The sequence below is a fragment of the Amblyraja radiata genome, chromosome 3, assembly GCF_010909765.2.
Source record: "Amblyraja radiata isolate CabotCenter1 chromosome 3, sAmbRad1.1.pri, whole genome shotgun sequence".
NCBI lineage: Eukaryota > Metazoa > Chordata > Chondrichthyes > Rajiformes > Rajidae > Amblyraja > Amblyraja radiata.
Window position 1 is genome coordinate 66,578,773 of NC_045958.1, and position 25,275 is coordinate 66,604,047.

Here is a 25,275-nt window from a genome sequence, read left to right on the forward strand (position 1 = left end):
TAATTATAGGAAGTATGTCAACAAAATAGAGAGAGTACAGAGGAGATTTACTAGAATGTTGCCTGGGTTTCAGCAACTAAGTTACAGAGAAAGGTTGAACAAGTTAGGGCTTTATTCTTTGGAGCGCAGAAGGTTAAGGGGGGACTTGATAGAGGTTTTTAAAATGATGAGAGGGATAGACAGAGTTGACGTGGAAAAGCTTTTCCCACTGAGAGTAGGGAAGATTCAAACAAGGGGACATGACTTGAGAATTAAGGGACAGAAGTTTAGGGGTAACATGAGGGGGAACTTCTTTACTCAGAGAGTGGTAGCTGTGTGGAATGAGCTTCCAGTGAAGGTGGTGGAGGCAGGTTCGTTTTTATCATTTAAAAATAAATTGGATAGTTATATGGATGGGAAAGGAATGGAGGGTTATGGTCTGAGCGCAGGTATATGGGACTAGGGGAGATTATGTGTTCGGCACGGACTAGAAGGGTCGAGATGGCCTGTTTCCGTGCTGTAATTGTTATATATGGTTATTATATATATCTAGCTCAGGCAAATCAAAGCAAGCAATCAACGTCTCCAACCTATCTGTTACAGCCAAGTACTTCACCATCCCAGAATTATCCAAAGGGCAAGAAAAACAAGAGTTTTATAAGAGTCACTGGTGTATTTGAAACTTTTAAGTACCCCTTACCAGAAATCCACTTAAAACATCAGGGCGGGTTCCCTTTCATGCCAATCTTACAGAAAAATACTAGATCGGAAAAGCTGAAGGAATGTAGAAATGTAGGGCACAGCAGCAGTTTATAGGAACATAGAGCACATGAACATCAAGGAATTGATACCAAACTGTGATCCGTCCCATCGGTCAAATCCAAAGACAAAGACATTCATTAAAAAGGAATCAACTGCAGATGGGGAGGCATAGTGATAGGAAGCATTCATGAGGCACGTGATGGTCTCTTCAGGTCAACAATCATGAAAGAGAGAGTGAGAAGAAAAAGGAACGGAAAGAAAAAAGGAGAGAGAAAATTACAAGATAAGCATTTATAATTACATTAATTATTGTAATTAATCAATTTTAATCAAATTGTCATTTCTTTTGCAACACAAAATTAAACTTTTGCAGCTGCTTGTAAAATGGTATGTTTTTATATGCAGAATGATTGCTTAGAGCTGTGCAGCACGATAAAAGGTCCTCGTCCATGCCGACCAAGTTGGCGTACAGGGCTGGTCCCATTTGCCTGCATTTATCCCACAGCCCTCCAAATTCTTCCTATCCATATATCTGTCCAAATGTATTTTACAATTTGTAATTTTATCCGTTTCTATAGCTTCCTCTGGCAACCAAGGAGATAGTTGTGGACTTCAGGAGGGGGAGGAGGAGGACTCAAGCAACACCAATCACCATTAAGGGCACTGAGGTGGAAGTGGTCGCTAACCACAGGTACCTTGGGGTGCAGCTTGACAGTGAGCTGGACTGGAAGTGTCATATGGAGGCGGTGTACAGGAAGGGACAAAGCCGACTGTATTTTTTAAGGAGGCTGAGGTCATTTAACATCTGCCAACCCCTACTGTGCAGTGTCTACCATTCAGTGGTGGCCAGTGCTCTGTTTTTTGCTGTGGCCTGTTGGGGAGATGGCGCCCGCATAGCTGACAAAAACAGACTGGACAAGCTGATCAGGAAGGCCGGCTCAGTGGTCGGGGCTGAGCAACGAACGGTCCAGCAGGTGGCAGAGGCCAGAACTCTGAACAAACTGGATTCAATAATGACCAACCCCACTCACCCACTCCATGCCCTGAAGGTGATCAAGAGCAGCATCTTCAGTCAGAGACTGATTGCACCAATGTGCAAAACTGAGAGACATAGGAAGTCCTGTTTACCAGCTGCTATAAGGTTATATAATGCGCATAAATAACTGCACTTTTTTTCATTAATTGTATTTTAACTTGTATTTTAACTTGTATTTTAACTTGTTAAGTATGGAAGCTATTTGAGGAAATGTGTGGTGTTATGTCTGTCTTGAAGCTGTCGTGGCACTGTAATTTCCTGTAAAGGATTAATTAAGGTATAATCAATCAATCAATCAATCAACTCAATCCAGATATGGACCACCTTAAGTGAGAAAGTTGCTCCCGAGGTCCCTCTCAAATCTCTCCTCTCACTTTGAGCCTATGCCCTCTAGATTTAGAATCCTCCACCCTGGGCCACATGGCATGCCATCTAAAATACACAAAGATCTTATTCACTCACTTTTTATTATTCCCTTCCCTCCCGAACCATTGCACACAAGATCACCCGGGGTCTCAGAACGCAAGTTCTACAAAAAAGCAAGTTTCCAGGTATGCACCCTGAATGAATATTACAGTCTCACAGATTTCACAGACTTGGTTGACTCTAGGTATACATGGAGAAGATCATAAATCATGCAGGGTAAATGGCTTCTGTCAGACTTGCAAAACAAATCAGAATACTGAAATTAAAAAATTTTTTTTTAAAATAAAACTTGTCTGTACTCATTAAAAGAAATCCAGTCATCAATGTTAACAGATATAGAACAGAATTAAAAGAGACATCAAGCCAGTCCGTGCTACAGTATGTTGATACTGGCTGGTGACATTGGTTCAGGCGATTAATGCTGGTCAATGTACAAAGTACTGTGGACATTTACTATGCCAAAGGTCAGTTATCCACACATGCTATTGTGAAACTTACATGTGCACAAAATGCAGATTTTTCATGTGATGACACCACGGGCAAGTAAACACTGGTTCCTGATTAGCGTCTGTGCTGTTACATTTTCTCAGAGCATTCTCAGCTTTGTATCAAACTTCCCCTTAGAGCTATTCACTTATTGAACTATGGTCAGATAAGAACAAGTGTGAATATTGGCGTTTAACTGAAGCAATGGGTGGTCAGTGAATACAGTCTGAGATGGGTCATAATGTCTCCTATTATTCTGTAATCTTCAAAATGACCATCACATCGATGCCTGGAAAGAAATCGAACCTTGTTGCACTTTTTGAGTCTCATGTCTAATGTTTAGTTTTAGTTTAGTTTAGGGATACAGTGTGGAAACAGGTCCTTCGGCCCAAGTCTACATCGACCAGCGATCTCTGTACACTCGTGCTATCCTACAAGCTATGGACAATTTACATTCTTCACCGAAGCCAATTGAACTACAAACCTGTACGTCTTTGGAATGTGGGAGGAAATCGGAGCACCTGGGGAAAACCCATGTAGTCACAGGGAGAACGTACACACCCCATACAGACAGCACCCATAAGCAGGATCAAACTCGGGTCTTGGCGCTGTAAGGCAGCAATTCTACCACTGTGCCAACTCTATATCTTGACATCAAAGGAAAAGACCTGGACGTTTTTGCACGAGGTATATGTAAGGAATCTTCTTGGAATGGGAATTCTTCTGGGAAAGAGATAACAGGAGAGTACAGGAGTACAACATCCATGAAATCCATGGAGTCTGAAGAAGGGTCCAGACCCGACACATCATCTATCCATTTTCTCCAGAAATGCTGCCTGATCTGCTGAGTTACTCCAGCTCTTTGAGTCTTCTTTTCATTGAAACTAAACCTGATTTGACTGGAGACAGTAGAGATTGTAGATTCTGTAATTTGGAACATAAAACAAATTGCTGGAGGAACTCTGTGAAGGCAAAGGGAAAGTCGATGTTTCGTGTTGAGACCATGGATCAGGACTTGCTGGAAAACAAGTTGTTGTACAACTTTATTGTACAACTCGAATAGTTGTACTCAACCCAACCTCATTTGGTTATTTCATTATCGCATCACAGTATTTTTTTATGCAGTACAACTACAGGATTGCACCATGCTGCTGTTCTGCATTTCTCATGGTATTTATTGCTGCATCTATCATTATCATGTATATCATGTACTATACGAGCCTCAAGCGAGCAAGGGATTTCAGTGCATCCTGCTGTCCATGATACAAAACTAATCTGAATCCGAATCCCATTAGTGCCTCGAGTTAAAACAAAAGTGCATTTAGACATTAAGTTTGGGCTTGAAACATAAGGTATTATTTAGTAAAGTTTAAAGAGAATTCCAAAGTTACCTACTCCATATGACCTGCAGAAATTTTCAATTCGAACTGCCTCTACAACTAAAACAATATGGGGAAAACTGCAGCACTCATTGTCTTAATCATACCCCGAATACATGCTTTACATCAAAGTAAATGAAAGGCAGAAAGTACCGTCTTTGAACCTCCTTTCTGCACAGCAGTTGCTGTCAATAACGGGAATAGGAATTGAGGTTTATAAGAATCACACAGATGGAACCCAAGGGCACAAAATACTTAGGCAAAAAATCTCATGTCACCTTCATAATTCTTCAAAATCAATGACAGGGATTTGACCGCCACTACTCTGTGGCAGCATGATGTCTAATTATTGAAAGAACTTTTGCAGAGTTCTCGTTAGCATTTCTTACAGTGAATGTGCACCATTACTGAAGTTTAAGTGACATTGCAGTTTTCTTCACAGCACTAACTGTAACGTGCCAAAAAGATAATTTCTTCCTTTGCCGAGTTTTCTCCTGGGGCTTGAGTAACAAACACCCTTATTTCTACACAATCATAACTAGACACATTGAACACTACAATAGTCTAAAAGCTAAAAAACAACGTGTAGAAGAAGATGAAGTCAATATTTCAGGTCATGATTTTTTTCCCCCATCGGAATGGGACACATTGAAAAATTAGAATGATTTAAGTTGCAGAGAAGGGGGGGGGGGCGAGTGGAGAGAGCCTAGGATTCCACTCATTCTCAGTTTATCTCGTTTCATTACTTTGTTCTGATCACAACACTCACCACACCAGTACTTTTGAGATACCATCCGCCATCCTGAACCAAGGTTTACTCTCCATCAAAGTTGACAGGCTCTCAACTATATCTGATTTATTTACTGCACTTCTGCTTTCATCCAAAACAAACATAGGGTTAACTTTTCCTGCATCCTCCACCCCATCAGTCGCCACCTTAATCCTCTATAATTTCTGCTACCTTCAATGAAACACCTCCACTAGATGCATTATCTCACCCGCTTCCTTTCAGCATTCTGAAGGAACCATTCACTATATATCATAACTCAACAGTTCACTCATCCACCTCCAGCCATTCTCAGTACCTTCCCATGTAACCTGCCCCCTCCCTGTTGATTGATTGACTGAAAGGTTTAGCATGGGAAAAGGACCTTTGACCGACCGAGTCCATGCCGACAATCATTCGCCCAAGTTCTGTGTTATCCTACTTTCTCATCCACTCCCTGCACACTTGGGGTAATTTTACAGAGGCCAATTAACCTACAAACCCACTAATCTTTGGAATGTGGGAGGAAATCAAAGCACCAGGATGAAACCGATGTGGCCACAGGGGGAAACTCCACACAGTTAGCACCCGAGGTCAGGATCAAACCTAGGTCTCTGGTGCTGTGAGGCAGCAACTCTACCAGTCGCACCACTGTGCTGTCCCTGTTGTTCTACCTCTTCCTATCCCACCATTCAGGAACCGCAAAACCTCATCCAGGTGAAGCAGCAATTCATTTGCACTTCTTTCCATTTAACGTTGCATTTGTGCTCATGGATATAGTTTCCTATACCGAGAGCAGTCAGAACTCCTCAGCACAATGCTGGGTTTAACACAGAATTCAACATTTTACTTCGGAGTCACGTGAGTGACTACGTGAAGAACCCCGCCACGACGCATGCGTGTCATATCGCTTTCACGCTTGCGAAACGACAGGCGGGGGGAGCGTCCCCCGCAGCGGTAAGTTTGAAACCGCGACCTGCAGGTAAGAAATTTACTCTGCGGTAGTTTTGTTCCCCGCGCTGTTTTTTCACAGGGGGGGGAAGCTGGACAAAATAGTGTCCACAAGTGCTGCTAGGAAGCTGGCTGGGGAGGACCGCGAAGTTGCGGGAGCCAGCAGCAGCTGAAGGCACTAGCCCGGTAAGGGATCAGCTGTGCCGACTTTTGGTCCCACACCAGCCAGAACACCACGGCCGGGCGGGAGACTATTCAAATAGGGCCGTCAACTTTTTGGACAAGTCAAAAAACGGCAGCAGACGGGGCGGAACGACGTTCCCCCGTAGCGACAATTTTAACCTGGACCTGCAAGTAAGAGCTGCGGTCTTTTTGTGTTTTTACCATGCTGATTACAGGTGGAGAAACCAACGGGCTACGACAAAGCTGGTGGGCTAGATGGGATCAGCTGTGCCCGATGTCGCCTCCGCACCGGCCAGATCCACTCCACGGAAGGGCAGTAAGGACAAAGCTGGAGAGGGAGGACCGCGGAGCAGCGGGCAGCCAGCAGCAGCCAGCGGCACTTGGATCACCGATTGTGGGTTCAGCTGTGCCCGATGTCGCCTCCGCACCGGCCAGATCCACGCGGCCGGGCGGTAAGGCTAGACACAAAAACAAACAAGGTCGTGGACTCGGAGGAGTCCGACTTTGAACAACCGCGGGCGGCCAGCACCCGAGAGCGCTGGAGCCGGATGGAGCGGTGTGTGGAGCATTTGCTCCAATGTGACAGACTCCGGGAGATGGAGTCGGGTCACTGTGGGCCCTATGATTAACCCACAGCAGTACCTCTTGAAGGGCTGCACAGTGCTTCTACCTCATCAGAGGGGAGCACTGCGGGTCAGTTCTGGGCTGACCTGGAAGAGGGGTCCGCAGAAGGAAAGACAAGTGTGCAAGGGGTGCAGGAACAAGAGAACCTACTGGAACCCACTACAGCCAAAGACAGCACCCTACGCACCCACCAGCAGAACTGGTGAAAGCTCGAAGGCCCGGTACTCAAAACATGAGTCTTTTTTAGGCCATGGCCCAGGCCGGCCTTCTTGGAAGATGCGGGGACCTCCAACGCCAACCAAACTGAAAATCCAGACACCAGCGCAACAACAGCAGCGAAGAATCTACAAAAAGAAATAAACCTGCCACTGGTAACTATGGAGGTAGGTGGGTCTGGTTCCCTACAAAATACAGGGAGCATGGAGGTTGGGTGGAGATTACACTCTTTTCTGAAGGCATGGAGCATGTTAACAACCGATACTTACATCTTAAGCAGTATCCAGGGATATACAATAGAGTTTATACACAAGTACAGCCCTCCAGTTCAACATATACTGAACCGAATGTTCGTGCCTTCTGATAAAGAAAAATCAAAAGCGCAAGCTGAACTGGAGCGGCTTTACATAAAAGGTGTAATTGAGAAAACTGAACACGAACCATTAGAATTCGTGTCCAATATATTTATCAAAAACAAAAAAGATGGTGGTTGTCGCATCATCATAGATCTGACAAAATGGATATCTTTGTTACTGCTAAACAATTAATTTCCAAAGGTTACTTCATGGCCAGCATCGATTTAAAAGATGCTTACTATTCAGTGCCTATACGAGGTGACCACAGATGTTACTTAAAATTCAACTGGATGGGACAACTTTGGCAGTATAAAGCACTGCCAAATGGTTTATCATCAGCCCCAGGCTGTTCACAAAAATTTTGAGACCAGCCCTAGCGTTTCTACGGAAATGTAAACACATGGTCATGGCATATTTAGATGACATACTCATTGTGGGCAAAACTTTGGAATTGGCCAAACAAACTGTAACAGCCACAAAACAGTTATTTGAAAAACTGGGATTTATTATCCATCCAGTTAAATCTAAACTAACGCCTTCCACTACTATGGACTATTTGGGGTTTCACCATTGACTCAGTTCACATGTCGGTGACTCTGCCTAAGGGAAAGACTAGAGATTTAATAGAGGCTTGCAATAACCTCATTGACATCAGCAAACCATCCATCAGATTGGTAGCAAAAGTAATTGGCAAAATGGTGACTGCCTTTCCAGCCACACAATTTGGACCTCTACATTACCTAAACTTACAGAGAGCAAAAATACAAGCACTCTAAATTAATGCAGGTCACTTTGACAGACCTATGAAACTACCAATCAATCTAAAATGGAACTAAAATGGTGGATAGATAACATCTGGCTTTGTTCCAATCCAATCATTGTCAGTAACCCTTCCATGGTACTACAAACTGATGCCAGTGTACTTGGGTGGGGAGCCACCAATACCATCACCAGCTGTGGAGGTAGAAGGACTGCTCAGGAGGCATCATTATTACTCACACTGGGCATAAACTACCTGGAAATGTTGGGTGCATTACATGGCCTAAAGTCATATTGTACTGGGTCATATCACCAGCATGTTAGACTACAGATAGACAATACCACCGTGGTAGCATACATTAACCACATGGGTGGAAACAAATCGACATCATGTGACAATCTGGCTAACACAATTTGCCAATGGTGTATCCAGAGAGATATTTGGATATCAGCCACTTACCTACCAGGAAGACTAAATTTAGTGGCAGACACCAGGTCACGCAAATTTAATGAAAACACCGAATGGATGTTGAATAAAAAAGTATTTGCTGATATTACAGCAAAATATGGAACACCAGATATCGATCTATTTGCATCCAGACTTAACCATCAAATTATGTTTCATGGGAACTAGACCCCGGGGCAGCAGCGACAGATGCATTTTCGCTGCATTGGGGGGGTGGAAATTGTTTATTTACGCATTCCCTCCTTTCTGCCTCATCAGTCGGGTATTAAGGAAAATACAACAAGACTCTGCGTCTGGTATTGGTAGTACCCGATTGGCCTACTCAACCATGGTTCCCAGTGGTATTCAACATGGTATTAGAACCATGTATCACCATCCCACATAGACCAGATTTATTGCTACATCCCGTAACAAGGGATAGCCACCCATGCCATAAACATTTGAACTTATTAATTTGTAGAGTTATAAAAACACCTCTACTACAACTGGGACTGACGGACCGAACAGTGAACATGATCTCGGCGGCCCAAAGACAGTCAACCAAAAAACAGTATCTGGTCTATATCAGGAAGTGGGCGATGCACTGCCATAAAAACAACATCACCTACAGAGACATGAACATCCCGTCTGTTCTGGAATATCTGGCAGGCCTCCACTATGATGAGGGGCTCAGTTACAGTGCCATCAACTGCGCCAGAAGTGCCCTATCGAATTACCTATGGCAGGGGACAGAGCGTTACTCTGTTGGGACTCACCCACTGGTAACAAAACTTATGAGGGGAATTTTTAATACTAATCCCCCAAAAACCAGGTACTCCCAAATATGGGATGTAATTATTATCCTGAAGATGCTCAGGAATTGGTCTCCAGCAACAGCTCTGTCGCTACACAGACTGACATTAAAAACAGTCATGCTAATGCATTGGTCACGGCACAAAGGGTACAGTCACTGCATAAACTAAGACTGGACAACATGACTTCCTCAACAGAAAATATTACGTTTCATATCTATGAGTCAGTAAGCAGAACAGACAGGGATCAGCAGGCCTCAATATACAATTTAGGTCATACCCAACAGATGACCGTCTGTGTATAGTAAGACATCTGTCGTTATACATGGAGAAAACGAAAATCCTAAGAGGCAATGAGAAGGCACTTTTTGGTCAGCCACTAGCAACCACACAAAAGAGTGACGGTCCAGACCATCTCAAGATGGCTGAAACAAGTGCTAACACAGGCTGGGGTGGATACTAATATTTTAAATCTCATTCCACCAGGGCTGCAGCTATTGGGAGCAACAGCAGCAGGAGATTAGCAAGAGATACGACTGATTGGCTCTAGCCCAAGTGGGAGGAGAGAAGTGAAAACAGTTAAAGTAGTGGCCAAGGACAGGCAGACTTTACTCAGAACTGCCGTAGTTTTGGGAGCAACAGCAGCAGGAGTTTAGGAGATACGACTGATTGGCTCTAGCCCAAGTGGGAGGAGAGAAGTGAAAACAGTTAAAGTAGAGGCCAAGGACAGGCAGACTTTACTCAGAACTGCTGTAGTTTTGGGAGCAACAGCAGCAGGAGTTTAGCAAGAGATACGACTGATTGGCTCTAGCCCAAGTGGGAGGAGAGAAGTGAAAACAGTTAAAGTAGTGGCCAAGGACAGGCAGACTTTACTCAGAACTGCTGTAGCTTTGGGAGCAACAGCAGCAGGAGTTTAGCAAGAGATACGACTGATTGGCTCTAGCCCAAGTGGGAGGAGAGAAGTGAGTCAGTGCCGGGAAAACAGTTGAAAACTGAGGAATTTGGTTTGTAAATTGGTAAATCAGGCAATTTATCAGTCAATTTAAGCAAGACGGCTCTTAGCGAGCGGCCTTGTGAGGGAAGTGCCCTGTGAGAAAAGTGTGAGTCTTTGGCTCGAGAGTCTTCGGCGAGGAGGCTGAGGAGAGGAGACCACGCAATACGCTTGAGAGGGAGAGACGAAAGAAGGAGATGTCAGGCAAGCTGATTCAGTGCGATGCTTGCAGTATGTGGGAGGTCAAGGACACCGCTGGTGCCTCTGGCTGCTACAAATGCGAGAAGTGCATCCAGGTAGAGCTCCTGAAGGGCTGTGTTGGGGAACTTGAGAAGCAAGTGGATGACCTCCGGTTCGTCCGAGAAACGGAGTCGTTCCTCGACAAGTCCTACAGTACGATTGTTACACCTAAGGTACTGGAAGAGAGAAGGTGGGAGACAGTGAGAACGGGAGGGAAGCATGGAATGCCAACGTCCCCGGGTGTTGTACCTCTTGTGAACAGGTTCACCCACTTAGAAGCTGTCAGGACAGAAGAGGTGTTTACACTGGGCGGCGGACTGGCTTGTGATGCGAATAGGGCTGTTGAGCCAAAACCAAAAAGGCCTAAGGCAGGCAACGCCATTGTAGTGGGAGACTCCATTGTGAGAGGTACGGACAGGGGTTTCTGCGGCAACAGACGGGATGCGAGGATGGTGTGCTGCCTCCCTGGTGCCAGGATGTCACGGACAGAGTGCAGAAAATCCTCAAGGGCGAAGGTGAACATCCGGAAGTGTTAGTGCATGTCGGCACAAACGATGTCGGAAAGAAGGGGATGAATATTCTGCAGCGTGACTTTAGAGAGCTCGGAAAAATGCTGAAAAGCAGGACCTCCAGGGTTGTTATCTCCGGTTTGCTTCCAGTTCCTCGTGCTGGCGAGAGCAGGAACAGGGAGATACGGGACCTGAACGTGTGGCTGAGGAATTGGTGCACGGGGCAGGGATTTAGATTCTTAGATCACTGGGATCTGTTTTGGGGTAAGGGGGAACTGTACAAAAGGGACGGATTGCATCTTAACAGGTGTGGGACCAGCATTCTGGCAGGCAGGTTTGCCACTGCTACACGGGTGGTTTTAAACTGAATAAGGGGGGTGGGGTGTCGAATGGGATAGTGGAGGATGGAGTTAAAGGGAAAGGGTTTCTTAAATGTGTGAGCGTAGAGACAGAGGGGTGTAAAATGAGGGTAGAAGCAATAGGTAGCAAGGTGAAAAGTAAAAGTGTCAGGCAGACAAAACCAGGGCAAAAATCAAAAAGGGCCACTTTTCAACATAATTGTATAAGGGGTAAGAGTGTTGTAAAAACAAGCCTGAAGGCTTTGTGTCTCAATGCAAGGAGCATTCGCAATAAGGTGGATGAGTTGAATGTGCAGATAGCTATTAATGACTATGATATAGTTGGGATCACGGAGACATGGCTCCAGGGTGAACAAGGCTGGGAGCTGAACATCCAGGGATATTCAATATTCAGGAGGGATAGAGAGAAAGGAAAAGGAGGTGGGGTAGAGAGGAGCTGATTAGAGAGGAGATTAACGCAATGGAAAGGAAGGACATTAGTTTGGAGGATGTGGAATCGGTATGGGTAGAGCTGCGAAACACTAAGGGGCAGAAAACGCTGGTGGGTGTTGTGTACAGGCCACCTAACAGTAGTAGTGAGGTTGGAGATGGTATCAAACAGGAAATTAGAAATGCGTGCGACAAAGTCAAAACCGTTATAATGGGTGACATTCAATCTACATATAGATTGGGTGAATCAAACTGGCAGGGGTGCTGAGGAAGAGGATTTCTTGGAATGTATGCGGGATAGTTATCTAAATCAACATGTAGAGGAACCAACGAGAGAGCAGGCTATTTTAGACTGGGTGTTGAGTAATGAGGAAGGGTTAGTTAGCAGTCTTGTTGTACGTGCCCCCTTGGGCAAGAGTGACCATAATATGGTTGCGTTCTTCATTAGGATGGAGAGTGACATTGTTAATTCAGAAACAATGGTTCTGAACTTAAAGAAAGGTAACTTTGAGGGCATGAGCCGTGAATTGGCCAAGATTGACTGGCAATTAATTCTAAAAGGGTTGACGGTGGATATGCAATGGAAGACATTTAAAGACTGCATGGATGAACTACAAAAATTGTTCATCCCAGTTTGCCAAAAGAATAAATCAGGGAAGGTAGTACATCCGTGGATAACAAGGGAAATCAGGGATAGTATCAAAGCGAAGGATGATGCGTACAAATTAGCCAGAAAAGGCAGCATACCGGACTGGGAGAAATTCAGAGTCCAGCAGAGGAGAACAAAGGGCTTAATTAGGAAAAGAAAAATAGATTATGAAAGAAAACTGGCAGGGAACATAAAAACTGACTGCAAATGTTTTTATAGATATGTGAAAAGAAAGAGATTAGTTAAAACAAATGTAGGTCCCTTGCAGTCAGAAACAGGTGAGTTGATCATGGGGAACAAGGATATGGCGGACCAATTGAATAACTACTTTGGTTCCGTCTTCACTAAGACATAAATAATCTGCCGGAAATAGCAGGGGACCGCGGGTCAAAGGAGTTGGAGGAATTGAGTGAAATCCAGGTTAGCCGGGAAGTGGTGTTGGGTAAATTGAATGGATTAAAGGCCGATAAATCCCCAGGGCCAGATAGGCTGCATCCCAGAGTACTTAAGGAAGTAGCTCCAGAAATAGTGGATGCATTAGTAATAATCTTTCAAAACTCTTTAGATTCTGGAGTAGTTCCTGAGGATTGGCGGGTAGCAAACGTAACCCCACTTTTTAAGAAGGGAGGGAGAGAGAAAACGGGGAATTACAGACCAGTTAGTCTAACATCGGTAGTGGGGAAACTGCTAGAGTCAGTTATTAAAGATGGGATAGCAGCACATTTGGAAAGTGGTGAAATCATTGGACAAAGTCAGCATGGATTTACAAAAGGTAAATCATGTCTGACGAATCTTATAGAATTTTTCGAGGATGTAACTAGTAGCGTGGATAGGGGAGAACCAGTGGATGTGGTGTATCTGGACTTCCAGAAGGCTTTCGACAAGGTCCCACATAAGAGATTAGTATACAAACTTAAAGCACACGGCATTGGGGGTTCAGTATTGATGTGGATAGAGAACTGGCTGGCAAACAGGAAGCAAAGAGTAGGAGTAAACGGGTCCTTTTCACAATGGCAGGCAGTGACTAGTGGGGTACTGCAAGGCTCAGTGCTGGGACCCCAGCTATTTACAATATATATTAATGATCTGGATGAGGGAATTGAAGGCAATATCTCCAAGTTTGCGGATGACACTAAGCTGGGGGGCATCTGTGAGGAGGATGCTAGGAGACTGCAAGGTGACTTGGATAGGCTGGGTGAGTGGGCAAATGTTTGGCAGATGCAGTATAATGTGGATAAATGTGAAGTTATCCATTTTGGTGGCAAAAACAGGAAAGCAGACTATTATCTAAATGGTGGCCGACTAGGAAAAGGGGAGATGCAGCGAGACCTGGGTGTCATGGTACACCAGTCATTGAAAGTAGGCATGCAGGTGCAGCAGGCAGTGAAGAAAGCGAATGGTATGTTAGCTTTCATAGCAAAAGGATTTGAGTATAGGAGCAGGGAGGTTCTACTGCAGTTGTACAGGGTCTTGGTGAGACCACACCTGGAGTATTGCGTACAGTTTTGGTCTCCAAATCTGAGGAAGGACATTATTGCCATAGAGGGAGTGCAGAGAAGGATCGCCAGACTGATTCCTGGGATGTCAGGACTGTCTTATGAAGAAAGACTGGATAGACTTGGTTTATACTCTCTAGAATTTAGGAGATTGAGAGGGGATCTTATAGAAACTTACAAAATTCTTAAGGGGTTGGACAGGCTAGATGCAGGAAGATTGCTCCCGATGTTGGGGAAGTCCAGGACAAGGGGTCACAGCTTAAGGATAAGGGGGAAATCCTTTAAAACCGAGATGAGAAGAACTTTTTTCATACAGAGAGTGGTGAATCTCTGGAACTCTCTGCCACAGAGGGTAGTCGAGGCCAGTTCATTGGCTATATTTAAGAGGGAGTTAGATGTGGCCCTTGTGGCTAAGGGGATCAGAGGGTATGGAGAGAAGGCAGGTACGGGATACTGAGTTGGATGATCAGCCATGATCATATTGAATGGCGGTGCAGGCTCGAAGGGCCGAATGGCCTACTCCTGCACCTAATTTCTATGTTTCTATGATACAGTTGGATGTCCCAATGGACCAAATCCTCAAGGCAGCAGGATGGTCTGGGGGGGGAAAAACATTCCAATTATTTTACAATAAACCAGTAATGAAACCTGGAACATTTGCAGAAACTATTTTAAGTTCTGTAAATTAATTTAAACCCATAAAAATGGGTTATAAATTTGTGTTAATAAATTTTATGATTTCAATGTCAAATTCATGTCCAAATTATGTTAACACAATTCCTCCTACAGTCATCAAGGCAGACGTGATGCATGGACTCGTTTCCACGGCATGAAATCACAGAGCTTTAAAATCTTCACGTAGTCACTCACGTGACTCCGAAGTAAAATAGTAAGATTAAACGAGAACTTACCAGTTTGAAGTTTGATCTGTATTTTATGAGGAGTTACGATGAGGGATTTCGTGCCCTCCGCTCCCACCCTTGATCATATACTTAACTGGTATCTCTTCTCTAATCTTACTATGTTTAGTCATTACAGTTATCTGTGATTTCACACCGCTGCTTTGAAGAATGACACGCATGCGTCGTGGCGGGGTTCTTCACGTAATCCCTCATCGTAACTCCTCATAAAATACAGATCAAACTTCAAACTGGTAAGTTCTCGTTTAATCTTACTAATTTCTGACCTTCCTGAAATGTCCCCCCAAACAGGCTGGTTCTGCTGCAGGAGCAGAGAACACTGTGGGTTGGGGTGTTCTGTGCATCAGGCAATACCCGTGGGGAGGAGGCACAGTTGGAGTTTCAGGTCAATCCTGGGCTGTCATCGGCCCAGAGTCTAGATTCTCTCTCCACAGATGCAGCCTGATGTGCTGAGTATTTCCAGCATTTTCTGTTTTTGCTTCCGATTATCAGCATCCGGAATATATTTTACTTTTAAGGCCCGACAGTCCTGATGTCACTCAGTATTTCTCTCTCTTTAAGGCAGCATGGTGGTGCAGCGGTAGAGTTGCTGCCTTACAGTGCCAGGGACCCTGGTTTGATCCTGACTACAGGTGTTGTTTGTACCTTCTCATTGTGACTGGGTTTTCTCTGGGTCCTCCGATTTCCTCCCACATTTCAAAGACGTACAGGTTTGTAGGTTAATTCGCTTCTGTCATTTGTCCCTTGTGTGTAGGATGGGACCAGTGTGTGGGTGATCGCTGACCAGCGTGGACTCGGTGAGCTGAAAGGCCTGTTTCCACACCGTATCTCTAAAATAAACTCTCCCTATTGAACGTCCTAACTTGCTGTATTTCCCCGTCATTCTCCTTATTTCTGAATTCCAGCAACATTGCCTTTGCATTTATTATTCCTGCAATCTTTGCCTTTGTTGATCAGCAGTTTTCCTTTTCTTCTGTTCTCCCTCCTACTTACACCTCTCCCTCAGACAGATCAGTTGCCATTAGTAAGTCTTCTTCATCCTCACTCGCTACACATCCAGTCTTGCTTTGTCTCCGTCCCATCAGTTATTCTCCATGCTTTCTTCTTTCTTCTCCATACCTTTCTTCTCCATACTCAGCACCCAAAAGAGTGGGAAATGCAACTGATTACCTCACTAAATCGGACTAACAAATGATTGTAAAATAAACTGTGCCCGGATGAAAAGGAGATACAAATTATAAGCGGGCGAATTTGATGCTAAATCAGGTTTGCAAAAGACACGTCCTGGCGAGCCATGGAGTCAGCGGGACCGGAGCCCCCCTGGATCGGAGGGGAGGGGTGGGGGAGAACAAAGGGGGACCTGGCGCGGATACTGCGGATACTGGTAACTTTGTAAGCGCCGTATGTGGCAACTATTTGCATGCCTTGGGCACGCAAGCAAAGAATTTCACTGTGACTTGTCACATGCAATAATAAAGTATTCATTCAATAAAGAATGAATTCATTCAAAAGGTAAACAGGAGAGATGAGAGACAATTAGGGAAAAAATTGGAATAAGTACTGAAAAATAACAACTAAACACTATACCTTTTTATTTTATCATCCAGAAGTGCATGTTGAGCCCATGGATTAGTAAATAAAAGTGCAGATCCAGGGTTGACTTACAACATTTACCATTTACTACTTGGTATTTAATAGGCTGCTGTAAGTGGGTGGTATGGAACGTATGGTGGAGTTGAAGGGTATGAGGGCAAGAATAGGTTCCAGCAGAATAAGTAGGGAAAATGGAATTGCTCTGAAAATCAATGGTCTTCCTGTTATGTCACCAGATTAGCGAGAAAAGGGAACTTGTGATGAATAGTGCGATTTGAATCTACTGCGGAAATTTAGCAACATTACATTAAATGGTCACAAGAGGCCCCATTATCATGAAGCTCAGAGCAAGTCCCGTGGGGAAACTCCTATTCAGTCATTCGCTACAGGATCACTTGTGCATAACTAACATTGGTCGACAATGATCTACCAAGGCATTTATTAACAAGGTCCTGCATGGCAGAGTAGTCCGAAAGGAAAACATACAATTAATCTACAATTAACTCCGTGACAGGAAACAAAGGGGTTAAAAACAACATGTAAGAGAGTATTCACGTTGGCCAAGTGAATCCAAGGCCAGTCTGAAGAAGGGTCTCGACCCAAAACGTCACCCATTCCTTCTCTCCAGAGATGCTGCCTGTCCCACTGAGTTACTCCAGCTTTTTGTGTCTATCTTCAGCCAAGATCAAAGTTCCTGATTATCTTGACATATTAGGCTCTTGGCAACTATACAACACAACAGCTACTATAAACTTATTTGGATTCTCTTTGATGCACTAGACTTTGGATTTTTCTGCACTCGTATCATGGGTAATAATTTATTGAATTTTAAAATTCTGCAGTAATAATAATAATAATAATAAATTTTATTTATGGGCGCCTTTCAAGAGTCTCAAGGACACCTTACAAAAATTTAGCAGGTAGAGGAAAAACATGTAAGGGGAATTAAATAAATAGTAGAGACATGACTAGTACACAAAGTAAAGACAGAATTCAATACAAAACACAATACGAGGCAATTAATGCACAGATGAAAAGGGAGGGGGATGTGGGGCTAAGGATAGGCAGAGGTGAAGAGATGGGTCTTGAGGCGGGACTGGAAGATGGTGAGGGACACGGAATTTCGGATCAGTTGGGGGAGGGAGTTCCAGAGCCTGGGAGGTGCCCTGGAGAAGGCTCTGTCCCCAAAACTGCGGAGGTTGGACTTGTGGATGGAGAGGAGACCGGCTGATGTGGATTTGAGGGACCGTGAGGGTTGGTAGGGGGAGAGGAGGTCAGTGAGATAGGGGGGGGGGGGCAGATGGTGGAAGGCTTTGTAGGTGAGGATCAGGATTTAGTAGGTGATCCGGTGGGAGATGGGAAGCCAGTGAAGTTGTTTGAGGACTGGAGTGATGTGATGCCAGGATTTGGTGTGGGTGATGAGTCGGGCGGCTGCGCTCTGGACCAGTTGGAGTCGGTTGATGTAGGTGGAGCTGATGCCAAGGAGTATATATAGTATATAAGAGTACTATAGCTGTGGCCAAACTCAATCCTGCAGAATCTTTTAAACGCACTTTATCTATGCATCCTGCTACTTTTGGACAGATACTCCAAGGTTCTGTTCCACTTCACTTATCAATACTTTTCATTCTTATTTTACAACAGTCTTAGTTTTCCACATTCAACAAAACTAATTTCATAAGTCAAGAATGTTTAGTTGTCAAATGTACTGACAATGGATCAATGAAATTCTTTCTTGCAGCAGCTTAACATGTTTGTAAACTCAATACACCCCCCCCCCCCCCACCCACCCACCACCACCACCAGCTAGCATCTACATGGCACACAGCCTCAAAAAGGCAGCATTTATCATCAAGGATCCCCACCATCCACTCAGATCCTCTTCTCACTGAGAAGCGGGCCTGCTACCATCAGGCAGGAGGTACAGAAGCCGTGAGTCCCATGCCATCAAGTTCATGAACAGCTACTGTATTTTTCTGCATCTATCAGGTTCCTGAATCAAATTCTACAACCCTAATACTACTTCTACAACAGAACACTACAGTCTACCTTTGCACTACTATGGACTTGTTTATTTTTCTAATGAGCTTTTGTTGCACAGTCTTCTGCTTATAAATATATTATATAGATTTATGTATAATTTATTGTTTGTGTGCCTGTCTGAATCTATGTGGCTGTGATGCTGGTGCAAGCAACATTTCTCATTGTACCTATACCTCATCATACTTGGGCAATAGGACAATAAACTTGACTTGACAAATGTGGTTATGTAATCAAAGCATATAATGTAGTTTCAGCATTCAGTTCGGTTTGTTTCAGTTTAATTAAGTTTAGTTTAGTTTAGAGATACAGCATGTGATTAACTACGGCCAACCGAGTCCACACTAGTTCTATGTGATCTCACTTTCTCGTCCACTCCCAATGCACTACAGGCAATTTACAGAGACCAATTAACCTACAAACCCACAAATCTTCAGGATGTGGGAGGAAACCTTAGAACCAGGAGGATACCCAGGAGGTCACAGGGAGAACATACAAACTCTGCACAGACAGGTGTCAAACTCAGGTCTCTGGAGCTGGGAGGCAGTGGCTGTATCAGCTGTGCCACAGTGACATCCTTAATAGAAACATTGGAAGTTCATTTGGCAAGATTATTCTGTTAACTGCAGATTCTTTTTCAGATATCGGCCTGGTCCTGAGGGCCAATCCACCTCTCTAGTGTCATTTTTAGGGATATGTGTTAATGTCTAAAATGACTGAAAGGAAATCCTACTAGGTTGAGAAAAGATTGTTAAGAGTCGAAACAGTTAATGGAGCTGCTGCCTTATGGCTCCAACAAACCGGGCTCAGTCTTGATCTTAAGTCCTGCCTGAGTGGTGTTTACATGTTCTCGCTGTGGGTATGTGGGATTCCCCCAGTTGCTCTGGTTTCCTTCCACACCCCAAAGATATGACATTTGTAAGGTTAATTTTAGGTAGTGGGCGTGAATCCTGAGGGGAGTCAATATATGAAGAGAAATTTTCCATTGGGGAGGTTGAGGGAAGACCTGATTGAACTGTTGAGAAGCATAGACAGGACAGTCAGAAACTTTGTTCCAAGTGGGAAATGTCAAGGATTAGAGCATAGCTTTACGATCAAATTGGGAAGTTTAAAGGAGATGCGTGTGGCAATTCTTTTCCCCCACTGAGAATCGTGGATGACTGGAATGTGTTGTTTAATGTGGTGGTGAAGATAGATATGATAAGAGGCATTTAAGAGAGTTTTAGAAAGCCATATGAATATGCAAGGAATGCAGGGATATGGACCATGCAGGGATATGGACCACATGCAGGCAAAGTGGATTAGTTTACTTTGGTACCATGTTCAGCAGACATGGTGGGGTGAGGGACCTGCTCATGAGCTCTACTGTTATATGCTCCATTAAATAAAATGGGAATGCAGGATACTGTGGTTGTTGGAATCTTGAGCAAAAATGAACAAACAAGCTGCTGGTGGAACTGAACAGATCAGACACCATCTGTGGAGTGAAATGGAAAGATTATGTTTTGGGTCAGGACTGATGGAGTAGAGAGGAGAAAGCTGGTAGAAAGAGGTGAGGGGAAGAGATGGGGCAAGAGCCAGCAAGTAATAAGTGTGGAAGGGTTGATTGGCAAATGAGTCAGTTGAAGGACAGGTGGGTGGAGATAGGATGGAAGTGATATCCTGCAAGACAGGAAGTGATAAGTGGAGAAGATAAAAGGGCCAAATCTAGTAAGAAAGGCAAGGCATAAGAATGGGTCGACTGGGCTAGTTTTCACTGGAATTTAGGATGAGAGGGCATCTTACAGAAACATGGAAAATTCTTAAAGGATTGGACAGGCTAGATGCAGGAAAAATGTTCCTGATGTTGGGGGAGTCCAGAACCAGGGGTCACAGTTTAAGAATAAGGGGTAGGCCATTTAGGACTGAGATGAGGAAAAACTTTTTTCACTCAGAGAGTTGTGAATCTGTGGAATTCTCTGCCACAGAAGGCAATGGAGGCCAATTCACTGGATGTTTTCACAAGAGAGTTCAATTTAGCTCTTAGGGCGAAAGGAATCGAGGGATATTGGGAAAAAGCAGGAACGGGGTACTGATTTTAGATGATCAGCCATGATCATAGTGAATGGCGGTGCTGGCTCAAAGGGCCGAATGACCTACTCCTGCACTTATTTTTCTATGTTGCCATTTTTCTAAGGCGTAGTGTGGTGATGGGTGCTAGATGGTCAGTATGGGCGTGGTGGACCGAAGAGCCTGTTTCTGCGCTTTATGCTTCAATGGTTAAGGCAGGGTGTAAGGGAGGGTGGTGCAGAAGATTTCTAAATACACATTTGGTGCCAAGGATGGGATCATGATAAGTGGTTCATTTGAAGGCCTTTAACAACATTAATCCAAGTTCCCGCAGACCCCAAAGGGAGACATCTCCCACACAATTGAAATCAGTCCTTTCTTTTTTTCTACTGTTAGATTCAAAGATTTTCACAACTTTAAAATGTGTCACGCACATTTGAGACATGAATCACATCTGGCAGTGAGTCTCCTTCAGGGGATCACACACTCCACAACACAGGCTCGCAGCTTCCTCACTTCAGCATGAACAAGAACAATAAAAAAGCTCTTGGATGTGGATACGAGAGGGGTGAAAGAATCACCTGGCACAGTCGGAGGGAACAGGGCGGGCGAAACCCGCCAGTAACTCACAGTTGAAATCTGGAGCGGGCCAGACTCCGCAGAAGATAGACACAAAAATGCTGGAGTAACTCAGCGGGACAGGCAGCATCTCTGGGGAGAAGGAATGAGTGACGTTTCGGGTCGAGACCCTTCTTCAGCACTTTAAAGTTAACGTGCAACATTGAAGAGGGAAGAATAAACAACAGAAACGTCATCCATTCATTCTCTCCAGCGATGCTGCCTGTCGCGCTGTTACTCCAGTATGTTGTTCCTATTTTCGGTGTAAACCAGCATCTGCAGTTCTTTACTACACACAGTCTGGGGCGCCGAAGCAAATGAACTTTACACGGTGCTGAGCGGCTTTATCATCACAATCTCCTCCCCTGCTCTTGTGATTTGTAGGAAAAAAAGCACCAGACCTCACCTATACCTAATAAGGCTAAGGGTCCGGGTCGCGTCTGAAATTTATGTTGCAATGTAGCAAATAACAGGAGCATCAGTCGGTGACACTCCGACCCTCTGCCTTTACCTTTCGATCGGCATTATTAATAAAAACAGCCCCCCAAAATAATAGTAGTGTTTACTCACAGACGGGATCGTCCATTCTCAAGGGTCTGGCGAGGCGGATGCTCGTAGGAATAGTATTGTCAATAAGTTCGTCGATGCTCTAGCGGTGCGAAAACAAACCATGAAATAGATTAACTAGTAGACTCGGAACAAAGTGAACCTCTCCACCTTGTGCCCACTAGTCTAAAATCAACAACTTGAGATGTTATATATAAATTTATATTTATTATAACATATATATCGCCAGTATCCCTAGATGCTGCCCAATTTAAATAAAAACAAGCCTTTCTTATAAAATAGGGATTATAAATATGCTCAAACGACGTGATGGAAGTTGCAAAACTGTATTCACTTAAGACCCATCTGAGCACTTCAAAGTTAACGTGCAGCGGAGGGAAGAATAACGCGGAGGGAAGAATAAAGAACCAGAAACATATGCACACAAACACACACAAATCTGCTATTACCGCCACTCCCAGTGTGTCCAGCATTTCTCTCTTCTCTTTGTCTCCGGGTCCGATGTGTCTCTCCGAGAAGTCATCGTGCCTCGGCAAGATATTGTCTATGATCCTCGCATGGCTGGCGGCGCCGGTGGCTAGAGCTCGCAAGCTCCCGCTCAGCGCATCTTGTTTCCCCCCAGAGTATCCGCCGAGAGCCAGTCGCCTGGCGGCTGGGTGGCGGTTTCCGCCAAGTTTTGGGCAGGTGTAGCGCAGACCGCTCCAGGATCTCACACAGCGCTGCATGTTCGGCTGCTCGCTGCGCTGCGCTGACTTTTCGGAGCAAAGCTTCACTTGGGATTATGAAGGGAACTGCAAGCGTTTGGTAGCCACCCTGTTTTATATACCGGCATCCAATCAACTCACTGTGTCTGCATGACGTGTGGACAAGCCCCCAGGCATCATGTTTTTAACACCAGCATTTGTTTTCTTTCAAACCCATTCTCTTGCGGGCAAATTGAGATGTGTGAAACAGTATCTGGCCTTGCAAGATGTGCAGAAAGGAAGGTAAAAATGCGATTCGATCACGCCGAGTATGTCAAGGAGTTTGCACCTTCTGGTGCCATCTGGTGGGAGCATCCGAATGCGCCGATGTGGAGATGAATTTCAGTGTCAACAAAGTGTGACTGAACAAAAATAACCATTCTTCATTATATATAGTATTATGATACACCACCATGCTGAGAACAATATATATGTTTTAAATTTCAAAATAGACTTTATTCAAGTAACAAATATATACAATACATGAACCCTACAAAAAATTAATTCAGAGGCTGTTTACACACATTGCTCAAATTTCACAAATTTCTCCCCCACCCTTGCCACTCGGGTGGCCCACTGGCGTGGATCCCTTCCTTTATTTTGGAGGGGCACCTCCACCACACCCTGTCCCCCATGTCTTCTTCTTCTTGTGTATGCACAGCCTAAAGTTGTAGGCCAACTTATCTATTTGATCTTATTTGATTGTGCACGCCAGGTTGATTGCATTCGTCGAAACAGGGCAGACCATGTGAAGGTTGCAATCTCCCACCCCCCAGCACCCACCCTCCCCCCCCCCCCCCCCCCCCACATGTCCAGCAGCGGAAAGACTGTGGACTGGTCCTCCCCCACCGAACCTTGGCGTTGGCTGCACCAAACTTCAGTGCGTCTTCCCCTTTGCTCTACCTACTGCACTTGAGTTTGGCTTGATTGTAATTATGTATAATGTTATCTGATGTCACCTGATCTGTATCGCATGCAAAACAAAGCATTTCACAGTACCTCGGTACACGCAACATTAATAAATCTAAATCTAAACTTAGTTAATGCAATTGATATATAATTTTCTCCACATCCGTTGTACCATCAATTCAATACATTGTCTAAAATATGTCAACACCACTCATGTTGCCTCCTTAAATAATGTATCCCTTGAGAGAATCATGTGAATCTCTCGAGAAGATCAAGTGAATCACTTGAGTATAAGGAGAAGGAATCCAATTAAGAGGGAAGTCAAGAGGGCAGATAAAGTAAAGGGAAATCATAAACGATTCTACAAGTACTGTATATAAAAAGGAGATGGGGAAACTAGGGAGAGAATAGGTTCCCTTAAGGATCAAAGTGGCCCACAATGTGTGGAGCTGCAGGGGATGGGCAAGGTCTTACATGAATATCAAATGTATTTAGTGTGAAGAAGGCCATGGGGGCCAACAAAAAGGGGAATTAATAGTGATGTATTGGAACATATCTACAGTACAATATAAAAGAGCAGGCGCTGCATGTTTTAAGGTATATCAAGATGGAAAAATATAAAGTGCTGGAGTAATTCGGCAGGGAAGGCAGCATCTCTGGAGAACATGAATAGGTGACTGGCCACATCTTCCCATCTCCTCCCCTTTCGGCTTTCTGCAGAGACCGCTCCCTCTGTAACTCCCTGGTCAATTCGTCCCTTCCCACCCAAACCACCCCCTCTCCTGGTACTTAATAATAATAATAATAAATTTTGTTTGCGGGCGCCTTTCAAAGTCTCAAGGACATCTTACAGAAATTAACAAGAGTAAAAAAACATATAGTCGGAGTAAAATAAATAATAAAGACATCACCAATACACAAATTAAAGACAGAATTCGATCCAAAAACAAAAAAATCAAAAACACAATGTGAAGAGAGAGCAGCGGCAGCTAAACCGCGCCAGCGTACACTCTCCCTTCCGACAGCCATCTTGGACACAAACTACAATATTCACTTACACACAAAAAAATCATCCCCCCACAGTGGTAACCACAGAAGGCACAATGTCCAGTCCCCATCCCCAGTTCTCCCAAAGTCAGGCCTATTGAGGCCTCCGCTATTGCCTCTACGGAGGCCCGATGTTCCTGGCCGTTCTGGCCGGGTGCTGTTGCCCCGGCGTCGGGAGAGTCCTCTCAGCAGCTGGGCCACCTGGAATGGCTGCTTCCTTACCGGAGACCGCGGCTTCTGAAGCCGACAAGGCCGCGCCGGTTTGGAGCTCCCAGGCTCCCGATGTTGAAGTCGGTGCCGCCCGCTCCGCTCCGCAGACCCGCAGCCCGGAGGTGATGAACTCGGCGGTCACTGCTCACCAGAGCTCCAGCGCGTCGATCCAGCGCGGCGACCCAGGCAAGGCATCGCCCGCTCCGCTCCGCGATAGCGCTCCAGTGCTGTGCCGCCACCGAAGCCGAGGTGTTGGGCGGTCCCCGCCAGGAAACTGCGCTCCACGCCCACTGGTAGGCCACGAGGACGGGTCAACGGGGCAGCCCGGAGAAAAAGCTGCCTCACCGACCAGGTAGGGACCTAGAAATATTGTTACCCCCTACCCCCCACATTAAAAAGTCTATCTCTCCCACAAACAAAGCACAGGACTCACTAAAACTACAAAAAAAAAGTGAATTAAACGGACGACTGCTGGTTAGCAGCCGTTCCCCAAGATGGCTCCTCCTCCTCCTCCTACTTTACCTTGCAACCACAGGAAATGCTACACTTGTTGCTTTACCTCCCCCCTTGACTCCATCCAAGGACCTAAGCAGTCTTTCCAGGTTCGGCAGAGGTTCACCAGCACCTCCTCCAACCTCATCTATTGCATCCGCTGCTCTAGGTGTCAGCTGCTCTACATCGGTGAGACCAAGTGTAGGCTTGGCGATCGCTTCGTCCAACACCTCC

General features: G+C 44.9%; 1 protein-coding gene across 1 annotated transcript in view; it reads right to left on the reverse strand.

Annotated features, from left to right (window-relative positions):
• The window catches only part of gldc (glycine decarboxylase), a 147,513-nt gene extending 124,891 nt beyond the window's left edge, over window positions 1-22,622 (reverse strand). Inside the window, exons 1-2 of the mRNA XM_033017964.1 lie at window positions 22,090-22,622; window positions 21,644-21,722 (exon numbers count right to left, since the gene is read on the reverse strand). Of these exons, the coding sequence (XP_032873855.1) occupies window positions 21,644-21,722; window positions 22,090-22,365 (355 nt within the window). The 5' untranslated portion in view covers window positions 22,366-22,622. The remainder of the gene's footprint in view (window positions 1-21,643; window positions 21,723-22,089) is intronic.
• Between the last annotated feature and the right edge of the window lie 2,653 nt (window positions 22,623-25,275).